This window comes from Poecilia formosa, unplaced genomic scaffold (assembly GCF_000485575.1).
Source record: "Poecilia formosa unplaced genomic scaffold, Poecilia_formosa-5.1.2 Scaffold324, whole genome shotgun sequence".
NCBI classification, from domain to species: Eukaryota; Metazoa; Chordata; class Actinopteri; order Cyprinodontiformes; family Poeciliidae; genus Poecilia; species Poecilia formosa.
The window spans coordinates 63,866-82,509 of record NW_006800263.1 but is presented as its reverse complement, the minus strand read 5'-3'; the positions used below and the strand labels follow the sequence as shown (position 1 = coordinate 82,509).

The window sequence follows — 18,644 nt, the reverse complement described above, 5'->3', positions numbered from 1 at the left end:
GGCATGCAACAACATGCATGCCATCTGTCAGAGGCTTCCTCAGAACCGCTGTAATACAGACTGCTACAGGAGATTCTTCCTGCCCACAGCCATCAGCCTCTATAATTAACTGATCAAATTACCAATCATGTAATAGTTAAAAATGACAGACAGACAAAAATAAAAAAGTTAAGTGAAAATTTTGGCATTTAATGACTAGAATGACGATAATTCATATAACAAAAAGATTTTACAAAATCAGGCAAAAGAAAATTTTTCTTTTAATATATATAAATTCAACAAAATTTTACTCAAGAGTAAAAATTACAGTGTAGTAAAAATACTCCTAAAAGTTGTTTTTTTTCCAAAAGAGTTACTCAAATAAATGTTACTGAGTAAATGTAGCTAGTCACTAGCCAACTCTAAACAAAACTAGAATAAGAGAACATTTTATTGGTCTATTCTCTGTTTCTGGGAAACTGAATTTTGCGTTTATTATCTTTAAGCTATAACATTTACACAGTTAATATCAAAGCTAACAATAAGCTACTTATTCATTTTGAATAATAAAAACCAGAATCTATCCATCTGTTTGTATTACACTTACGAGTTTAATTTTTTCTTTTAAATCGAAAATAAATACATTTTATATTATTTTATTTTCATTTGAGATCGAGTTGTGAAGTTACAAAGGCTGCTGAGTCAGACCCTTCCCAGTTTGGCCACTAGATGGCACTAAAATGCCTCCAACCCCAAGACCAGAGAAGAGAAAGCGACAGCAGCGGCAGAGCGCAGAGGAGAGCCGACCTGGTACCGAGTCCAGTCGATGTTCAGGTTCTGAGTGAAGCGCGCGGGGATGGTCAGGGGAGCGTCCACGAAGTCCTGGCAACGGAGACACACAGACACGCACATCACCACCCGTCCTAAGCACATACCGGGCCGGGGGCAGGAGCAGAACCAGTACCTGATTCCAGTTGAACACCAGGCCCTCCGCCGTGTAGTCTCTGTCTTTGTAGTCCTTAAAAAACTCGCAGCCTGAAAAGAACGAGAAAGACTTTTATTCCCAGAAGACGCCAAGCCCCTCAGCCTCCGTTAAGAAACTATTAAACAGGATTCTTATTGGTCTGATGTAATAATCTGACCCCTAAATGTGACATTTTCATTGGCTGGGAGCAGAAAATCGTAATTACCTCAAATAAAATAGTGGAAAACAATCTGTAGAAATAGGCCTGCCATGATCAATTTTTCTGGACAATAAATTGTCCCAGAAGTTTTGCAATAAACGATAATATTGTTGTTTTGAGATCTTTTTCCAAGTAATATAATGGCAACGGCATAACAATAATCCAAGAACACATTCTCAAAGATTAACAAACTTTATATTCTAATGAACATTTAAACAATTGGAACTGGAAGACATTTTAAATACCCAAAAGAAATAAAATTAATTATAAAGTATCTGTAAACAAAATTATCCTTCAAAAAAAGAACTAGTTGAGACTTTTGCTACCCAGTTTTTGGTAGAAAGGGAAAATAAATGATAAATTAAAACATATTAATTTATCATGCAATTAAATGATGTATTGTTTGTAGTGACAGGCCTACTGGAGTAACTGGAAGACATTATCTTCACAATTATATTCTCATTTATTGAATGACTCTTATTGACATGATTAATGGGCCAAATCCCAACGGGAGGAAATTGAGCAACAGGTGGAAACTTCAGCTTTCAAAGGCAGAATCCTGACTACTTTCTCCACCTGGGTAAGGCACGGAGAGCAGGGTGAAGTCGGCGTAGCGCTGCGCCTTGTCCACCTTCTCAGAGGACGTCACACTGCCAAGGCAACGACAACAGAAGATGTCAGTGACAACAACTCCTACAACTGGGAATACGCTCCAATGCAAATTATGAGAAAATGACAACATGCACGGCTGGTCAGCTGGAAGAAAACATACACTGGACGTAGAAAGAGAAACGATGCGACAGAGTTATTGAGGAAAGCGGCTTACTTCAGGCCGAACTTGACCTTCTTGTTCTCCACCATGAGGTCACAGATGTAGCGAACTGAGAGGTAGCGAAGCAGCTTAATGTCGTGACCTCGAACTTTGTCAAAGAGCTGGGACTCGCCGTTCCTGAGCAGCAGGAGAAATGGCAGCAGTTCATGAAGCGAACCAGAGAGAGACCCTCACTAAGGTCAGACGATAAGTTGCTGTCGTCACCTGACTGCCGGGTCGTCCTCGGGAACCTCCTCTGGCTCAGTGCAGGTGTCATCACTGCCCCCTGCAGACACACACCAGGAAAGGTTGGATGTTAAAAGACTAGGGAGCAAAAGTCTCTCATGAGAGAGCAAACAGCAGAAGAAGAAATGGCTGAAGGCGGCTTTCAGTGGTTAAAACATGGAGGAACAGCTGCTCCTGCTATTCACAGCTGAAATCTGAACCGACAATCTTTCTGCAGAACTTCCCCTTTTGGGTTATGTGTGTGAAAAAGCTGCATTTTTTTAGGTTGTTGTTTTTTCTTTTACCTGAGAAGATGTAGTTGTAGCCCGTCCGCCCGTACAGCTCCCCCCAACCTGCCAGGGTGGCTGAGCGGCAAATGTGCTGCAGGGAGGAAAACAGACCTGATCAGACGAGACCAGATCTGAACAACTGCTGACTTTTTTTTTAGGGGGTATCAGAGGAATTGGGGCTGAACTCTAATGAACTGCAGACTTTTTTCCTTGGAAAAACAAAAAAGCAAAACAAAAAAAAACAAAAAAAACAACAAAAAAAAAAGAGAACAATGAAGAAATATTCAGAAACACTGTCCATAACATATACCAGAGTGGATGAAGAAATCAGAGAATGAACACATGAACAAACAGCTACTCTGCCTAGCAACAGGTCAGGTTGTCCTTTCCTTAAGACTAGTGGGGGAAAAAAAAAAAAAAAAAAAGCTTTTCGACCCGAAAAGCCCGGCATATGTCCAGTATTTCTGGGTGGAATTTGACACGTTTCACTTGTGGCGTTGATTTTAAACATCCAGCACAGAGCAGAGGAGAAGCACCGCGGGCGGACGGACAGACGGACAGACCCACCTTGCCATTGTAAAGGATGACGGGGCAGACGAACCTTCCTCTGCAGCGAGCCATTTTACTTCTGCTCACCAGGTCCTGCAGCTTGCTGATCTGCACCGTGCTCTCAAACCTACACGCACACAAACACACAAATAGGCACACACACACACACACACGGACATACCACAACCTGCTCTTTAACTCAGTCTGTCAGTAAATGGAAGAGGTTCATCATGCGTCATAAATCTGTGAGGATAGCTGGACTAATCTGGACTTAAATTAATTTGGGCTGCAGCGTCCCACAGCAGTGTGTGACCAAGCTGGTGGTCAGCATGAGCAGGGGGTGGCATTAAATAACCTACATTTTTAGTGTTTTTAAACCAACGAGGTCGGCAACAGCTTGGGCTGTTTGAGAGGACCTGCCGGGTTGTCATGGGAACATCCAACTAAATTTTCTCCTGTTGTCCTTTTTCTTACAATAAACAGAAGAAGACTGATCTGCAATGAGCAGTTTTTTTTTTCTTTTTTCTTTTTACAACCAAACACACAGGAGCTTCCCCTTTGACTGAGGCTCGACAGAAAAGTGAAGCTTTTTCTGGAGCAGAACCAATCAGACCCAAATACTGCAGCAGTTACTAAGTCATGACACAAATCCTGGACCAATTATGACCAAACAACATCTGGAACTGAAATCTGAGGAAATTCAGAATATTTCTATAACCAGCACACTGAAAAAATAAATGTAAAAATCTGTAACAGACAACAAGTGAAGACGTGTCAGAGAGCACTGAGCCGTTTCTGCGAGTTTACAAGCCATTACACAGCCACAAAATATTATGGCGAGAAAGATTTTGAGCACATAAGCCAAGTGCTGGAAGAGACACTGTCGCCACGCCAACAGTCAGTGGTAAGACAGAAGGATCTGTTGAATCACTGCATGTTTCCCGTTTCTGCAGCAGTGTAAAGTCACGTTGCACAGCTGTCACTTCCTCCCTCTGCCTCAGAGACACTGGTTGCTCTCTGACGGGGGACGTACCTGTCTCTGTCTCTGTCCACCTCTGTAGACTCGTACTCCAAGAAAACGATCTGGCGGGGGTAGTGGCCGCAGACCTCGCCGCTGGAGTTAGAGATGATGCTGTACTTGTAGTCTCTGTCAAACAGCTCCAGACATCGCTTCTCTATCGCCTCCACCTGAGGAGGAGGGACAGGGTAACATGCTGAATTAATATCAGAGGTGGGTAAAGCACCCATAAATTGTACTCAAGTAAAAGTAGTTATTTCAACATAATTCTAACTCAAATAAAAGTAAAAAGTAGTTAGTAAAACGTCTATTTAAATACTGAGTAATTGATCAAATTATCCTTTAATATTTACAAATTACATCAGATGGACTAAAACAGGGGTGTCCAAAGTCGGTCCTTGAGGGCCCGGCATCCTGCATGTTTTAGATCTCTCCCTGGTTCAGCACACCTGCATCAAATGATGGCTCATTAGAAGACCTAAGGAGAACATTGACTTGCTGAGGAGGTTGTGACTACCGGCACCCCTGGACTAAAATATACATTTATGTGCAAATGTTGGTATTCTATGGATGGAAATGTAAATAATTCATAAGTAACAACATATAACAAAATCAGGTAAAAAAAAAAAAAAAAAACGAGAAAATTCCAAATCAGTTTTTTTCCAAAAAAAAAAAAAAAAGCTTATGAAGCTTTAATAAAAACTGCAGGTGTGTGTCTGTGTCTGATGATTTTTTTGGTTCTTCTTTATTCAGTGGGTAAATAATCCAGAAATTTTACTCAAGAGCAGCGATACTTCATAATAAAACTACTCAAGTAAAAGTAAAAACTACAGTATAGTAAAAATACTCCAAAAAGTTTTTGTTGTTTTCCAAAATGTTACTCAAGTAAATGTAATTGAGTAAGTGTAACTAATTACTACCCAACTCTAAATCGGAAAACATCTTACCCGAGGACTGACTTCCTTTGCTCGATACTGTGTCTTGGAGAACAGATCGATCAGATCCGCAATCTGCTCGCTCTTTCTCACAGACAGACCGGAAACCGTAAAGCCGCCGGCCGCGAAGGGGGAGGCGGCCATCATGGCGTCTCGAGCCGCGGTGGTCGCCTCCAGCCGCACTCGTCCTCCTTCAAAGACCGCAGAGCCCTGTCCTTTGGAACGGGAAGACCGACCAGGCCATCCCTTCCCGGCGAGCTTCTTCCTGACTGCCCGCTTGAGGGGGCCAGAGCCGGGCGGTCGTCCTGAATTCACGGCAGCGGTGAGCAGCTCCACCCCAGGAAGACACGAGCCGCTGTCGGGCCGCAGGCGGCGACCTGGTCCCGGGGTGGTCCCGGGGTTAGCTACGCAGCTACAGAGCTAGTAATGTTTCGGTGAAGCCAGTTTTGCACATCGAGGCTGATGCTTTTAGTCTGGTTTCTATTCCTCTGGAAAACCCGTACTATCTCTTCGGGGCTCCTCTCCGAACTTGAAATCAGGACATTTCCAGGATCCTTCCAAGCCCGCTCAGTGGAACATCACCATGACGACGAACAGGACCAGGTTAAATAATTCTCAGACGAAATTAACGCGGCTGCAGTTAATGTGACCGACAGGTCCAACAGGACAGTCCAGCGGTCTGAGTTGCACAAAACAAGTGATAAACAGGAAGTTGACTGAATCACGTGACAACCACCCTGACAAACAACGTTGTGGCGCCTTACCGCCACCTAGTGGTTAGGGTTTTACATCACAAGCATAAATAAATGTCATAGTCCGTTAATTCCAAATTATTAAGGATAATGTGACAGCAAACGTTTTTTAAACTTATTCCTTTAATCTCTGCACTGCGTTTACACATTTCTCTTAAGAAAGACATCTAGTTTGCAATTTGTTTGGACTTGATAAAAATAAATCTGCCCTTAGAGACTTAGATAACACTTTCTGTATTTAGTCAAGTTTAACAAATTAAGCAGATTTGGGTGCAGCAAAAATCTACTTTGATTAAGTCACTGGATTACGGAGCCCTCCAGGGGACATGGGAAATTTTCTTTCTTTTGCGTTCCCTCCATAGATGTGAGCCTATTTACAAGGAAATTTAAAAGAAATCAGATGTTTTATTACATTTTCACTTAACTACTTGTACTATAAAGATGACTACTTTATGCTGTACCAAACTTTTTCCAGGATTGTTAAATTGGTTGATGTGTTTGGTAATAATTGTGTTCTTAATAAAAAAATAAAACCTGTACAGCAGTAAAAGCCAGCTGGGATAACAAAATTCCAAAAGTAGATGGTTATCTTTCTTTTTTTCCAGAAAGTTCATGTAACATTTGTGGCTCTGAAGAGTTTTAATTGACTGAACTGAGGGTGAAAATGCCTCTTTATATTGAATCCTGTAGGTTTCTTAGCGACAGAATAAAACTGTCAATCCAGATGAGTGGAAGGAAGCCAAAACTTTTACTTTCTTAATGGTCTTCCAGTCTCAAAAATATCAACCGTTTCTACAAACACTATTCTATAAGCCTTGAAACCTTCAATGCTCATGATAATTGTTGAACACTGGCAGGAGGCGACACAACACCAACCATCTTCCTGTCTGAAACACACACTGAGATTTCCTTCATTTTGGGAGATCTGTGATCGGCCGATACTTACACATGAAGCAGATCTCATAAACCTCAGCAAAGGTCTAAAAATCAACCACCGCCCTTCGTTGTTGTCCCGTCAGAGAGGTTTGACTGATAGACTGGCCCACCAGGTCACCATATCTGCATGATTGAAGCTGACAGCAGTCACCCAACTGTTACCAACTCATCAACTTTCTTGCTATATTTAGCCACATTTAAGACAAAAAAAATGGTATTGGCAGGAAAGGCTTTTTAAATATCGGTAATTGGCGATCATCTAGAAAACTGTAATCGGTGCAGCCCTACTGATGACAGAATCTGAGTGAACACCTAACAGAAGAGTAAAAATCATTCCAGCTAGCTTAATTTCCCATGTAAACACGCACTGTCCATCGACTGCTGGTAAAATAACTCATTCAATTCTTTTAACAGAACCCCTTTAAAACAATGGGAAGCCATCTCTTTGACACCAGGTATGTTCTTGGTGTTCTACTTTTAATTATGTTTTAATTTTAAGTATTTTTAATTTTTTTTTAGTTTGTGTACTAGAAAGGAAAGAAGTCGATAGCTTACAAAGCTGTGGAATATGAGATGACCACCTAAACATGACAATGACGAGGCTGGGTTAAAAAATACTTTGCTGTTATGATTATTTTATTATCAAAATGCATTACATCTGTTGCTTCTTAAATCTCTTAGAGAACAATTGAAATAGTTTCTACTATGATCTGTGGAAAAAAAAAGAAGAAGAAAAACAACAGAAAACTTCTTAGAAAAACAACAGGAGAAAGAAAGTGGCGTCTGAAGGAACCCAGGGAGTCAGATCTCCAAAGCGTCTGACCCCAGCTGCTCAGTCAGACTCTACTGACACCACGCCGGGAATTCAGTGTACTAGATCCTCTCTCCATACAGCTCTATCACATTCTCTCTATACAGGTACACAGAATCACACACAGAGTCCTGCTGCTGGGTGCTTTCAGGGTGGATGTGTTTTTAAGGTGCTGCTTTGTGTTAGCTAGCAACGTTCATGTTGCTGTTCTGTCACACATTCATGGAATCTGGTGGGGGGGGGAGGGATTACGAGGGAAGGGGTTGTAGTGGCCGGTGGGTGGAGCAGTGGGTGGAGAGGGGCGTGGGGGGGTTCCTCAGTCATTCAAGTCTTTCCCACAAATACAGTTCCCCCACCCCACAACCCACGACCACTTCAGGCCCTGAACTCCAGTCACATAAAGAGAGTGGGGGCATGGGGGGGATTCACAGGTCTCCTCCACCTCAGTCTGAGCGCTGCAGAAAACCGTCTCTTTTTACACGTCAGTTGTTAAAGAATAGAAAGAAAAAAAATGGAACAAATAAAGCAGCAGACAGAGAGAGAGCGAGAGAATCCCACAGGAAGTGCAGCTGCAGCGGTCACCACCGGGTAGCTGCCGCCGCCACAGCAGCTGGCACCGTCAGCAGCAGCAGCAGCAGCTCCATCTCCTCTGGCAGTGAACTCGCTCTGCTCTCTGTCACATGGAATGCAAAGATTGGTCGGACAAATCCAGGCGTGTCTGCAACCCTGATCCCTTTGCTCCTGAACGGGATGACTCCAGACGGATGGGGAGCTGATGCGGTGGTGGTGGGCCCAACTGGATCAGACGTTGGTGGGAGGAAAAAAGGTTGGCAGCACCATGAATGAGGGGGAAGGAGGGAGGAGGAGGTTGGAGATAGAGGCCTGCAGCTGGGTGGAGGAGCGGAGCTCCCAGCACACCACCACTCACATGATGAAGAACGCTTCTGGAATGATCCTGGAGAACGCCCCGCCCCCACCTGCCTGTCATCACCCCCCCTCCTCTGAGTAATACGAGAAGAAAACGGAACATCTGTCGGTTTTCACCAAATACGCATGTCAGCATCTGACCAACCTGGTAACCATGACAACAGGAAGGCTAACTTAGCATTCTGTGCAGACATCGATGTGGAATTTTTTTCCTTTTTTGCCAAAGAAGAAGAAGAGTAGGAAAGTTCTGGGATAATCGGGAGTTTTCAATCCGGTTTCCCGTGTTTTCCAGGCTGCTTGCTTCCCGTCTCCCTCTGTCCTGACGTCCAGGAGCTGGAGGTTTATCTATGAGCACGCTGCTGTCAAGTTCTTTTCCTGAAAATGAAGAAAAACAAAACAAAAACAAAAACAGAAAACAGGAAAAGGAGGAATCTGTCCAGAGTCCTGGCTGGCTCCTCTCAGGTCTGTACATGTGGCCCCTCCAGCTCCCTGAACCCCAGGGGGCCTTTAGCTTCACACACACACACACACACACGCACACGCACACACAGCTGAAAGAAGGTCCTAGAAGCTTCCTGACTGCGTCCTTACTCCAGGCCCCTGGTGGGGGGGGTGCTGGAACTGCTGGGGGTAGTGTGGGGAGGGTCCTGCTAGCCTGGAGCCAGCCGGCTGCCCCCCCTGTCCCGGGCTGTTCACCTTCAGGCTGACAGCCACCTGTTGTTGACCTCCTCTAGAAGCCTGAGGGCCCACGTCTACCTTAGTCTGTCCCTGGGTCCGTGGGCCTGGAGCGGCCCCCTCCAACAGGCTGCTGCTGCCGAGGAAGCTTGTCTTTAGGTGGCTGCTGCTGTAGCTGGGGGGTCCGTCGCTGGTGGGCTGTGTGGGGGGGGGACTGCAGTAGGAGCTCTGGGGATCCTGGGACGGCCCCGGGTGGGAGGAGGAGAAGCGAGGATAGAAGCTCTGGGTGGAGGAGCTCTGGAACGGAGAGCTGGCTGTGGGGTGGGTGAAGGACGGGCCGTCTGTCTCTGGGAGGACTTCTGCTGACTGGACAGAGGACAGAGGACAGCATGTTATCAGTGCAAAAAGCAAAAAGCTGCTTAGCAACCAGGAAAGGCTTCTAATGGCAGCAGATGCTCCCACTGGCTGCCGAGAGGGTTTCCCACCTGCTGTTTCTTCATAATACACACAATATTCACATTGTTTTATTGTCATTTGAAAGATAAGAAAATTAATATCTTGTTAGAATGAAAATGATTTTAAATTTTAATCTTCCAGGAGCGCGAATACTTCGGAATTAGGAACTTTGACTTTCCGCTTATTGAAGGACATCTACTTGTTCAAAACGAACGGAGGTGAAATAAGGAATTGAAACCAACAAATCATTTTGGTGAGTGCTGCTGCTGGTCCTACCTGCTGTGCGTAGAGGGGGGGGCTGTATCTGTGGGGGCTCTTGGTGGAAGCAGCCAGGGCTCCTCCTCTCCGCTCGTATCGCTCTGCATCTGGAGACGGAGACAGAAGCGTCACGGCCCCGTCCGGTTCGTTTCTTCCACTGACCTGAACCCCCGAAACTGCTGCCGCACCTGGCTCTGCGTCTGCTGATCCGTCACTCCGTCTGTAGACCCGATCCATCTTGATGCTTCTCAGCACGCGCTGGCCCTCCCTCAGGCGCTCCACTGTGGTGGGGACCATCCTATGGAGGAGCAGGCAGCTGTCAGAGGGGGGGTTTTCCCATCACCGACCAGAGAGAAACAAGAGGTGGAGCCACTCTCACCACTGGTTGCTGCACTCCTGCCGCCTGGGCTTGAGCGGCGCCCTGTGGTGGTCCGGCGGGCTGACCTCCTCCAGGTGTGGGACCGGAGCTGTGGAGTGTGGGGAGGAAGGGGGCTGCATCTGCTGGTAGGAGCGGGCTGGGTGGGGTTCCTTGCTGCAGTAGGAGTCCGGCTGGGTGGGGGCGACGTTCCTGGCTGCTGGTTCACCTGCTCTGCCGCTGCTGCCTCCTTGCTTCCTCTTCCGGTACTCCAGCAGAGACACCTGAGCGGCAGAGGGAAGTAGGACGCTCTCGTCAACACTTGCTGCTGCTACATCAACCCTCATTGCTGTGTTTGATGCCAGGCTGCCAAAATCCATCCCATGATTCACCCAGACTGCGATGTTGAGTGATGACAGGCCACATGCAGCACGGCTCAGGGCTCCAGTCTGAGAGAAAGGTTTTCAAACCCCGTTTCATGACCGTTGGGATCCACTGTGCGCCCCTGCTCTCGCTCAGTTCCTGAACGACTGGACATCACCACCCCTCGGCTCAGAACGCAAGCAACACGAGACGCACCACGGTATGATGCAACCACGCTCAAAAAAATCCACAAAAAACACACATGTCAACGTTCACAAGGGGGTTCAGGCACGCACACACCTTTACAACGAGAAGACTCATCCCAACTGGATGTCATCAGCAAACACGACAAACAAACGAGAGGATCAGGAGCGAGTGGGATGGTCAGACACTGACATGGATGGCTCTTGTCTGAAGTTGAATCTTATGCATTGAGAAAGAACCAGCGAAGGCTGAGCAGGAGCAGCAGAAGTCAAGAGTCACCACAGAGCACCAACAGCAGCCATTATGCTCTCGTCAGTTGCAAAAGTGTTTAGTAAGCCTCAACTCGCACAGCAGCAGTAGCGGGACTTTGTTTTTATTTGTTTGAATCACAATCTTGCTATAAGGGATGCAAAAGCTCCCACTCTGCTTCCAGATCGTCACATTACCAGACCACTAAGGCCCCAACATACTTCATCCGTCTGAGCGCATTTCTGCATAAAGAACAGCAATTAACTTCTGACCAATCAGATAACACTTTGAACAGAAAAAGTTCGACCAGGTCCTGGAGTTCAGCAGGTGGATGCCTCTCTGCAAACAAAACTATTTTCATCACACGTTCACATCACTGAGAACCGATTTTGGCAGTTCGGATGAAGTATGTCGGGACACCTTTAGGATTTGGCATGCAGGCACTGAGACTGACTGGTTGGTAGGAAACACTCTACTGTGGAGCCTGCTGTATAGCAAGCTCTATGGTCCACTCTATGGCCCACTGTAGGGTCCATTGTAGGGTCAATGGTAGAGCCTCCTGTTGAGCTTACTGTACTCTGTACTCTTGGCCACTGTACAGTGCACTGTAAGATCAACTACAGAGTCCACTCTACAGCCAACTCTAGGGTCCAATGAAGAGCCCACTGTTGAGTCCACTGTAGGGCCAGCATTACGGGCAATTCTAGGGTCCTCTGTAATGTGCCCCAAACTGTTTCTTATCAAACCAGCCAGTGTTGGTCCTGTTGTCTAATGTGTGTGGAGGCTCCTGGAAACAGCTTGGATACTCCTGCTGACTGCTGAGTTCCTCTGGTGTGGTTCCTACTGGATGTTACATTTACAGTACAAACTTTTACTTTTGTGTGCTCAGATATTGTTGGCAATGATTTTAGAGCAGGCCAGGGACACTAGTGGCCTAACGCCACTGTGTGATGCGTTTGTTGCTCTGGGTTTCTGTCTTTGCTTTACTATCGTTTTTTGGTTATGAACAGTTTTCGGTGTTAAGTGACTTTACACAGTTTATACAGACAAGCGGCTAACTAAAACCAGTGAGGTTCAAGAGCAAACAAGAATTTTTACATTTTTCATGTTTTTGTCCTACATGAGGCCACAGCAAAAGATGGCTTGTTGCTGAAAAAAAGAGGAACTCTCTTCCCGTCTGTCTGTTAAACGGATTTAAATGCTTCCCACGGCATGATGCTAGCACCGCCATGTCTCACATTGGGAAGTTTTAGTGTGGGTAGTGTGGAGCTAGTTCTAAGTTATGCAACCTTTTGTTTGCATTTTGACCTTCTTCTGCGCGCTGTTCTGCGTGTTGGCTGCGAGGCCTGTGGATCTCTGCAGCTCATCCAGAGATGTGGGCCTCTTGGCTGCTGCTCTGATTAATGTTCTCCTGTCAGTCCGGGTGGATGTCCACGTCTGTTCTCTCTCCATGTCCAGATGATGAATGATCAGAGCAATAGGATGTTGAAGAACCACCTAATCCTGCTTTAAACTTAACCCCTGACCTGCTGCTGGGTTCTTTGGTCTCCACTGTAATGGTTGTTGTCTAAAGAACCTCTGAGGCCTTTATAAAACACAGTATTTTCTACTTGGATGGAACCTGTTTACAACTTGGGTGACTTCTCATGGACTTTATTTAGAGGCAACAGAGTAAATGGGGCAGAATATATACAAATATATATAGAAATTAGGACAGTCAATGTTAACGGATGCAATTAATCGGAACATTTTAATGCTTTAATATTACATAACGCAGATTATTCAGACTGCCTATTTTGACCTAAACGCCTCAAGTGGTTACCTAGTTCACAGCATCGTGCGGGAGTGATGAGCGACTGCCGCCTCATCGCACACGGTCCATAGGAAGTAAATGGAGAGGGAGCTTTCTAAATTAATGCATAAAATAGAACGACTTCATTTAAACCTTCCTGAATATAAAAACATGGAAAACTGCCATTTTGCTCGGTTTGAGACAATAAAACTTTTTTTTTTTTTGACAACGTGCATACAGTGGCAGTTTTTGATGTGGAATTTATGGGCAGTTGCCCAGGGCGGTATCAGAAAGGAGTGAGGCGTCCAAAAACTAGAAAAGAAAAGACATCTTATCTGTCAGTTGTCCCCTGAACAAGTTGTGTGTAGTGCTGTTGAGTACCGGGAGACTACATTACCCGTCTACTGCTACTGCAAAAAAGAAAAATATCCTGCATATTTATATTTCAAGCCTGCAAAATTAGAAAAATTAATCCGATTACATTTTTTTTTTTTAAATCGATTGACATCACATATATAAATGCAACACAATTTTGTTGAATTGAAGAATCTTTTTCTTCCCACTCAACACTGGCTGTAGTCTGTCTCATAAAATCCCAATAAAACACACATTGAAGTTTCTGGTTTTAAACTGATAAAAACATGAGACAATCTGGTTGGTATTGATTATAATCTTTGAAGGTTACAGCTGGTGATACAAAATGACTTGCTACAGAAAGAATTTTGGAAGAAAATGATCTTCTGAGGTAAAACGTGACCTCCTGAATATTTAGCCATCTGTGACTGAACTACGTCGTTGGCTCAAAATTGTTCCTGGTTGGTTTGATTTCAAACAGAGATGATTTGAGCCGAGTGGTAGCGTCACTGGCAGGGCTCGTGCCGCGTGCCCACTCCGCCACAGCGGAGTAGCTATGGCTGTTATGGAGCAAGCACACACCGGCCTCACTCTGACACCATTCTGACAATCCATGAACCATTGGCCTGGTGGCAATGGATGAACCTCTCCACATGTAGATGGGTTGGACAGAGATGGATTGAGAACTCTGAAGTTGTTGGGAAGCTGGAGGCTCATAGCTGAATGTTTGGAAGAGGGGCGGGGCGAAGCGGTCAGAGCATGGGGGGGTGCTGTATGCAGATGCAAAAAAAAAACAAAAAACAATATTTACATGCACACTTCTAAAGATGTAGTTGTAGGGAGCATATTCACCATATTATGTACTGGCTTGTTTTCACTTCTTACAGCTATAGGCTGGTATTCTGCCTGTCCTGTCAGCAGACTAATGGTATGCTGGTTGGCCCTCTGCCTTGGAAGAAAAGCGGAAGAGAGACTTGGCAAAGAGTGTCAAGGAGCATCGGGGTGAGGGGTGACTGAGGAGGAAGAGGAGAAGGAGGAGGAAGAGGAGGAGGAGGAAGGAAGGGCAGATCTAAAGAGATTCAGATACACACATGTAACTAGAAAAGGTTCCGTCTAAATGGACAGAAGTTCCTTCAGCAAGAAAAAGCCACTTAAACTGGAGAGCCTGGTGGGAACAGCTCATGACGTCTAAAACATTTAACAACAAAAGCTCAAAACATCTGCAGCTCCCATCACTGAGGTGTGGAGGACTTGCCTTCTTTTTCTGTGGGGGGTTGCTGGTGTGAGGCGAAGTGCTCCTGTCTGGGTAGGCCGCTCCGTAATGGCTCTCCCCAAAAGGAGACAGCGAGCCGGAGCCCACGTCTCCGACCAGGCCCTGTCCACTGAGCGAACTGTGGAAGGAATCTGCGGGAGAGAAAGCTCCGTCCACCTGGGAATGGTGGCGCTCCGAGCTCAGGGGATTCCCCAGGTTTGCGTTGAGGGGGGAGCAGGTGTAAATGAGGTTGAACTCTGTCCTGAAGGCCTTCTCCCTACTTTTGGAGTCCGAGGAAGAGCATGACGGCAGATTCAGGGAGACGCCGCCCGCGGATGACTGGCCTTGGGAGTCTTGGCCTGAAGCGGCCCCGGGAAAGTCGTCAGAGGTCACGGCCCTGGGGCTCTCCAGGCTGGACGGGAGGGACAGGTCCAGAAACGGAGGTCGAGAAGCGTCAAAGTCGACCTGAAGAGACGGCTGAGGAGGAGACGAGGCGTAGGGGAGACGAAGAGAAGATGAAGAGGAGACATAGAGGAGAACGGTGATTAAAAGATGAAGAACTGAATCAGCTGTTTTGTTTGGCGTAAAGAAATGTGAACATACTTCTGGAGAGATGGACTCTGGGCGGTGTACAGGCGATGCCTCAGAGGACGATATGTCCTACAGTCAAAGAGAAAGGCTACATTAAAACAGGATCCAACAAAACTCTTCAGCATTCCTGCTCATTCTGGATGAGATGTTAATTTAATGTAAGCACAACACACTGATCTGCATCCCAAGGACACCCAGTGATGCATTGACAAATCCTCCTAGTAAAAACTGTTACTGCAGATTTATATGGCTCTAGTTTGTATGAAGTTACTGTAACCGTCACAGGAGAGACACAAAGAGGCTCAGATGAATTATTCGCTACAAGATGGCTGACGAGCCTTGCCAGACGCTCCAGGCTGTTGGGACTCTTACTTCAAACTGAAGCGGTGTGTTGCAGCGGCTTGTGGGTTGCGAGGGCATCGGGGAGTAGACCAGGCCATTGGGCAGCACAGAGCCACACGGCGGGTGGAGCAGCGGGTGGAGAGAGTCTTCAGGAAGCGGCGGCGTGATCGGTGAAAGCGGGCGAAGCAGGTGGTCCGAGGACGCTGGCGTGGTCTCAGCTGCGTACTTGTGATGCCGCTTTTTAAACGGTGCACTGACATCTGATTTAAAGAAACAGGATGACATACACACACGGTTCATGTTCGTAGCTCCAGAAGAAGAAGTGGGTGTGGGAGTCAAGAGGCAGCTGTGACCTACCACTGCAGAGCGGGTTGGGGGTGGAGCGGCTGCTGGTGCTCTGCTGGGAGGAGGTGGACTCCGTTCCGTCCTCCACGCTGTTGGAACAGCTTTCATCCTCCACCTGTTTGATCCATCTCTGCAAGGCGACAACACCGCCCACATGTCAACTTCTAGTTTTACAAATATGAAGCGGAACAGAGACTGATCCAGAGGGAATGGTGTGTGTGATGTGATCAGCTATGGATTTAAACAAAGGGGCGAGGAGAAGAAGGCCAGAGGCAGGTACATGAACTCAATACAGGCTAATGATCACTTTCTAAAGCCACTGTGATAAACTGGAAACATAAAAAAGGAAAAACAATGATTTTAGACATTTCAAATTTTCAAAGGTTCATCACCACACAACCAATTTCAGGCCCGATCTCTAGTTTCCAGCTGTAATAACTGAAGCTAAGCAGCCTGTAGGTGAGCTCCCTGCACTGCTAGCCGTATGTTAATAGGATTGTCTGACCTTTTTGTAGCAGCCATAGGTGCCGTCCATCTGCAGCGGGCGGGGTCGGCGCCTCTCGGGGGTGAACGGGGAGCCGAATCGGACGTAGTGTCTGGGGGCTGTGCAGATGAGTGATGAGTGGGACAGGCCCGGCAGCATGTTGAGGGTGGTGGCCAACACTGTGGGGTCTGTGGTTATCCGCAGGGGCCTCTCAACAGGCACCTCCTGCTGGAGCTTCTCCCCTCCAGGGACTTTGTCGTTCAACCACTCCGTGACGAGGTACTGATGAGAGACAAATGACTGCTTAGCTGATCAGGCAGAGAAGAACTCAAATGCTGTGACAGAGAGGTCTGAGTGGTTCTGATAAGCGTCATGCTAGCGTAGCCTCACCTTCTTTGTCTTGGGATAGCGCACACTGCCTTTGTGTATGCTGTTGGGTCCCTGGGCGTCTCCATCCAGGAGATGAGCTCCCTGACCGCCGTCTCCATGGCCGTGTTCGGCCCCGTGTTGGCACTGAGACCCTTCATCGTGCAGAGCGGCCCCCTGGTCTGCCACCGCCTGCGCTGAGGACATCGCTGCTGCCGCAGCGGCCGCTGCCGCCTGCTGCTGGGCCAGGGCCTGGCGCTGGCGCCGAGCGCGCTGCGACGAGCTCGAGCGGTAGCGAGAAATCCGGCTCTTGGGCCGGGGCTTGGCGGGCCTGGTGGGTTTGGGAGGAGCGGGCGGGGCGGGGAGGGTGGCTGCTGGTGGCTTGTCCTCACCAGGAGGGTTCTCCTGTAAGGGATGGTGGAAAGACAACATGTTGAACCTGTCGCCATGACGATTGCGCCTGACAGGATTCAAACACTGGCTGCTTCTTTGGTCTCACCGTGAAGTAGGTGGTCCGGCGTGTGCTGACTCCCACTCCAGAGCTGTGCGGGACAGAAGGTGTCTCCGGAGGGTTTCCCGTCCTGTCCTCAGTGTCCCCCGCCTCGTCCTTCACTTCAGCTCCCGTCGCTCTTCGCCTGGTTGGAGCCTTCAGGCAGAGAGAAGCAGCATTCAGAACCAAGCAATCCAGCTTCTGAAACGGTTTAAAACCTGGCCTGGGCTAAGCGATGCTTGTTTAGGTAACAGTGACAGTAAAGATGGATTAAGCTAGTTTAATAGTTGACGCAGTGAACTGGGCGCAAGAGGTCCGCACCAATTACGTCGTTCCTTCAAATGCCCTTTGGCATCACGCCATTATTTCCAAATTATGATGCCTGCACCTCTAAATTTTGGTGACTTAAAAAAATAAATAAATAAATACATTGGGCCTCTAGGGGGCTGCTCCCATCACCGGGTTTAGAAGGTTTTCTGGGGGAAATATGCAGATGAAGCAGAAATGTTGGGAAAACAGATGAAAATCTCGTACTCTTTTACTACAGCCGATCCCATTTTCATCCACTTCTCCGTCTTCTGGTTTGACCTCAGTCAGCGTTTTCTCCTACGGCAACACATTAACACACATCAACACATTTACTCCCTGACACTTCAGCTTCACTTGGTGATCCAGACGAAGAGCCGGAGCTAAAAGCCCACCTCTGTGTCGCTGACTCCCTGCAGGTCTCTGCCCTCTGGCTGCTGGTCTGGGGTCAGCGTGCCGTTGCTGGCCAGGCAGCTCTCCAGCTCCTTCCTCTGGGCTTTCCTGCGCCGCGTCTCCGTGCCAACAGCAGGAGAGGGAAGGGCGAGAGCTGCGGGGTTCAGGAAGCTCTCCATGGGGCTCAGGTTGTGCTTCTGCACAGGGCAGTTCTGGTTGCCTTTATGGCAGGCGCAGTCCACCTTATAGTTACTGCAGGGCGATCAGGAGAGCGGGTTACAAACGCCCAGCCGCGACCGTGGCGACCGCCGACGAGCACGACTCACCAGCTGCTGAACTCGTAGTCAAAGCCAATGGTGACCTCGGCGTCCTTAGCGATCTGGCTGACGGCGTAGATGCACAGGTGGATCATCCCCTCGGCGATCATGTGTCGGACCTTGGAGGGAGAGGAAACCCATTCTTGCTTTTGAATAAAAGGTTTAATATGTAAAAAAAACCAAAAACAAAACAAAACATGGGAAAAGGCTGACCTCAGCGTTCGGGGTGCAGGACCTCCTGATGAAGCGCGCGTCGTTTCCGAACGTCCTGGCGTCAACACACATCTCCACGTCGTTGAATTTGGAGTAGAACAAGACGAAGGGGTAAGGCCTGGAGGACGACAAGGGTCAGTGAGAGCAGAACGCGCCGCGGCGGCGGAGAACGGCTGCGACCGGCTGGCGACGGCTCACTTTTTAAAGAAATGCCCGTTGACTTCAAACTGCTGCCGGAGCATGACCTTCCCCCGGTACTCAATGATGAGCGTGTCCGCCTCCAGGTTCCTGGCCGCGCGCAGGATCTTCCTGTGTTTCTGGACCCGGGTGACCCGCCCCAGCTGGAGCTGCAACACAAAATAGAGCAGAGCTGCAGCATTTTCGCCAAACTCTCGCGTGCCCCCATTCTTCCGTCCAGCAGG

General features: G+C 47.5%; 2 protein-coding genes and 1 long non-coding RNA gene across 15 annotated transcripts in view; 1 reads left to right on the top strand and 2 right to left on the bottom strand.

Annotated features, from left to right (window-relative positions):
• mtmr14 (myotubularin related protein 14) overlaps positions 1 to 5,719 on the bottom strand; it is a 19,614-nt gene extending 13,895 nt beyond the window's left edge. For 2 of the 3 annotated variants that reach the window (XM_007573302.2, XM_007573303.2), the window contains exons 1-9: positions 5,004 to 5,719; positions 4,072 to 4,226; positions 3,057 to 3,165; positions 2,505 to 2,580; positions 2,200 to 2,260; positions 1,990 to 2,112; positions 1,740 to 1,813; positions 944 to 1,014; positions 787 to 861 (exon numbers count right to left, since the gene is read on the bottom strand). In XM_007573302.2, coding sequence (XP_007573364.1) covers positions 787 to 861; positions 944 to 1,014; positions 1,740 to 1,813; positions 1,990 to 2,112; positions 2,200 to 2,260; positions 2,505 to 2,580; positions 3,057 to 3,165; positions 4,072 to 4,226; positions 5,004 to 5,138 — 879 coding nt within the window. In that variant the 5' untranslated portion in view covers positions 5,139 to 5,719. Of the gene's footprint in view, positions 1 to 786; positions 862 to 943; positions 1,015 to 1,739; positions 1,814 to 1,989; positions 2,113 to 2,199; positions 2,261 to 2,504; positions 2,581 to 3,056; positions 3,168 to 4,071; positions 4,227 to 5,003 lie in introns of all 3 variants that reach the window. The other variant, XM_016661345.1, reaches the window with a different exon arrangement.
• Positions 5,720 to 7,294: 1,575 nt separating this feature from the next.
• Positions 7,295 to 18,644, bottom strand: part of setd5 (SET domain containing 5) — a 33,942-nt gene continuing 22,592 nt past the window's right edge. For 8 of the 11 annotated variants that reach the window (XM_007573297.2, XM_007573298.2, XM_007573295.2 and 5 more), the window contains 17 exons: positions 18,421 to 18,569; positions 18,223 to 18,340; positions 18,019 to 18,128; positions 17,695 to 17,944; positions 17,528 to 17,599; positions 17,003 to 17,149; positions 16,528 to 16,908; positions 16,159 to 16,419; positions 15,666 to 15,783; positions 15,339 to 15,568; positions 14,979 to 15,035; positions 14,379 to 14,852; positions 13,976 to 14,068; positions 10,186 to 10,445; positions 9,995 to 10,104; positions 9,825 to 9,913; positions 7,295 to 9,458 (listed from right to left, as the gene is read on the bottom strand). In XM_007573297.2, the coding sequence (XP_007573359.1) occupies positions 8,982 to 9,458; positions 9,825 to 9,913; positions 9,995 to 10,104; positions 10,186 to 10,445; positions 13,976 to 14,068; positions 14,379 to 14,852; positions 14,979 to 15,035; positions 15,339 to 15,568; positions 15,666 to 15,783; positions 16,159 to 16,419; positions 16,528 to 16,908; positions 17,003 to 17,149; positions 17,528 to 17,599; positions 17,695 to 17,944; positions 18,019 to 18,128; positions 18,223 to 18,340; positions 18,421 to 18,569 (3,396 nt within the window). In that variant the 3' untranslated portion in view covers positions 7,295 to 8,981. The remainder of the gene's footprint in view (positions 9,459 to 9,824; positions 9,914 to 9,994; positions 10,105 to 10,185; positions 10,446 to 13,975; positions 14,069 to 14,378; positions 14,853 to 14,978; positions 15,036 to 15,338; positions 15,569 to 15,665; positions 15,784 to 16,158; positions 16,420 to 16,527; positions 16,909 to 17,002; positions 17,150 to 17,527; positions 17,600 to 17,694; positions 17,945 to 18,018; positions 18,129 to 18,222; positions 18,341 to 18,420; positions 18,570 to 18,644) is intronic. The other 3 variants (XM_007573300.2, XM_007573301.2, XM_007573299.2) reach the window with 1 other exon arrangement.
• Positions 10,452 to 13,420, top strand: LOC107833096 (uncharacterized). The gene is made up of 2 exons (XR_001658800.1): positions 10,452 to 11,729; positions 12,110 to 13,420. It is a non-coding gene; the product is annotated as an uncharacterized LOC107833096 (long non-coding RNA).